Source organism: Zea mays, chromosome 1 (genome assembly GCF_902167145.1).
Source record: "Zea mays cultivar B73 chromosome 1, Zm-B73-REFERENCE-NAM-5.0, whole genome shotgun sequence".
Taxonomy (NCBI): Eukaryota; Viridiplantae; Streptophyta; class Magnoliopsida; order Poales; family Poaceae; genus Zea; species Zea mays.
Genome location: NC_050096.1, coordinates 222259501 through 222261493, shown reverse-complemented (window position 1 = coordinate 222261493; position 1993 = coordinate 222259501). Strand labels below are relative to the sequence as shown.

The window sequence follows — 1993 nt, the reverse complement described above, 5'->3', positions numbered from 1 at the left end:
CCGAACCTGTTTGTATTATTTGGTTATGTGAGAACGTTACATTTGTTTGGCAGACCATTATATTTTTTGTTCGAACCATAAGTCGTCAAGGACAGTCGTGCTGTGCTGTTTGTTCTATGGTGTTGTAATCGACAATAATTATTTCCATTTGATGTGAACATGTTTGCTTAAATTGTCATATATTTGCTGCGTGTTGAGCTTGGAATCACTTGTGATGTGTACAAATCGTTAGCAGTGTTCATGTTATTGTGTTCAAAGAACAAGTACAGGTTTGCAATGATGATCTACTTTATTTCAGAACCGATACGTAGGACTTGCGAATGGAAATTACACATAGTAGAATGAAGTTTGAGTACACTTTAGCATACGAATGCTGAAGTTTACATGCTTCCACGCCGAGCCCACAAATGCTCGACAAGATCATTTTGGAGGGAGCACGATCTTTCTTGGCGACGAAGATCGAAGTGGTTAATCACCCATTCTGCCCTTCCTTCAGCAATTAGTTGTGGTGCTTGGCTGGTTGAAGTGTTATCTCCAAAATCAGTATTAGCTGCAAACGGCCCTTCGTCTTCAACAATCATGTTGTGCATTATGATGCAAGCTGTTATAATTTCAGTTAAACGATTACGATCCCAACCATATGCTGGACCTCGTAGCACCGCCCACCTAGCTTGAAGAACTCCAAATGCACGCTCAATATCCTTTCGACAACTTTCCTGCATTTGTGTGAAATAGACTTTCTTTTGCTCATATGGGTGCCTTATAGCTTTTACGAAAGTTGGCCAGTTGGGGTAAATACCATCAGCAAGGTAATATCCGAAGTTATATGCATTACCATTTATTGTGTAATGCACAGGTGGCATTCGGCCAGATGTCATGGGGTCGAAAACAGGTGATCGGTGGAGCACATTCACGTCGTTGTTTGTCCCGGGCATGCCAAAGAAAGCATGCCAAATCCAAAGGTCATACGTTGCCACAGCTTCTAGGATCATGGACGCTCGACCATTTCTGCCACAAAACTGACCACGCCATGCGGTAGGACAGTTCCGCCACTCCCAATGCATGCAATCTATAGAACCCAACATCCCTGGGAAACCCCTTGATTCGCTATGGTGCATGATGCGTGTTATGTCAGCTTCGTTAGGAGTTCGTAGATACCACCCACTGAAGTATGCAATGATACCTCGACAGAAATGATGAAGGCATTCCCTAGCTGTCGACTCCCCTATTTGAATGTACTCGTCTACAACATCTGAAGGTAACCCATATGCTAGTACCCGCATTGCCGCACATACTTTTTGTAGTGGACCTAGACCAGGCATACCAGTTGCGTCTACCCGTTGTGTAAAGTACGAATCATGTTGTTGAAGACCTTGCAAGATTCTCAGGAAGAGAGGCCTACTCATGCGGAACCTAAGTTTTGAATAAAGAATATTTGTAATGAAATTGCAAATATGAAACCGTATTCGAATAATAAGTAGTGGGTACCTTCTACGAAAGACGTGGGGTGGATACACAGGGTTCTCGGCGAAGTAGTGATGATGGATAAGATTTTCTCCACGAAAATGATCTCTGTGAATAACCCGCCGAGGCAAACGGGACCGTCGTTGGAGGTGGCGTCTCGCCTCTATGTTGAGGACAAGAAGATTGACAAGCATAAGTGTTTCATCCTCACTATCACTCGAGTAAGAGTCTTCATCGCTATGGTTGTGAGACATACTGTGAAATGTTTGAATTGTTGATGTAGTGAAGTTTGTTGTTGCATTTGTGAAGAGATGGATTCCATATATATAGGGGAGAGGAATGCGGCTTCAGGTGGAAGCTAGTGGCTTCCCACGAAACACAAACATGGCTTTCGTTGGAAGACAAGTGCGGCTTGCCGCATACGACTAGTGCAATTTGGTTCGCAGGAAAATATATTTCTTATCCCAGGACGGAAAAAACGTGATCACGAAAATATGCAAATTCGAATGTATTGTAAAATAATAGTTGT

General features: G+C 43.0%; 1 protein-coding gene across 1 annotated transcript; it reads right to left on the bottom strand.

Moving 5' to 3' along the window:
• Positions 1-380: 380 nt before the first annotated feature.
• On the bottom strand, positions 381-1567 carry LOC109943743 (protein ALP1-like). The gene is made up of 2 exons (XM_020547240.1): positions 1489-1567; positions 381-1413 (listed from the first exon to the last, which is right to left on the bottom strand). The coding sequence occupies exon 2, from the start codon at positions 1404-1406 to the stop codon at positions 381-383; it is 1026 nt and encodes a 341-aa protein (XP_020402829.1). The 5' UTR covers positions 1407-1413; positions 1489-1567.
• Positions 1568-1993: the final 426 nt, after the last annotated feature.

Coding starts and splice junctions, on each gene's coding strand:
- LOC109943743 (XM_020547240.1), bottom strand. CDS start 1,406: ATGAGTAGGCCTCTCTTCCTGAGAATCTTGCAAGGTCTTCAACAACAT.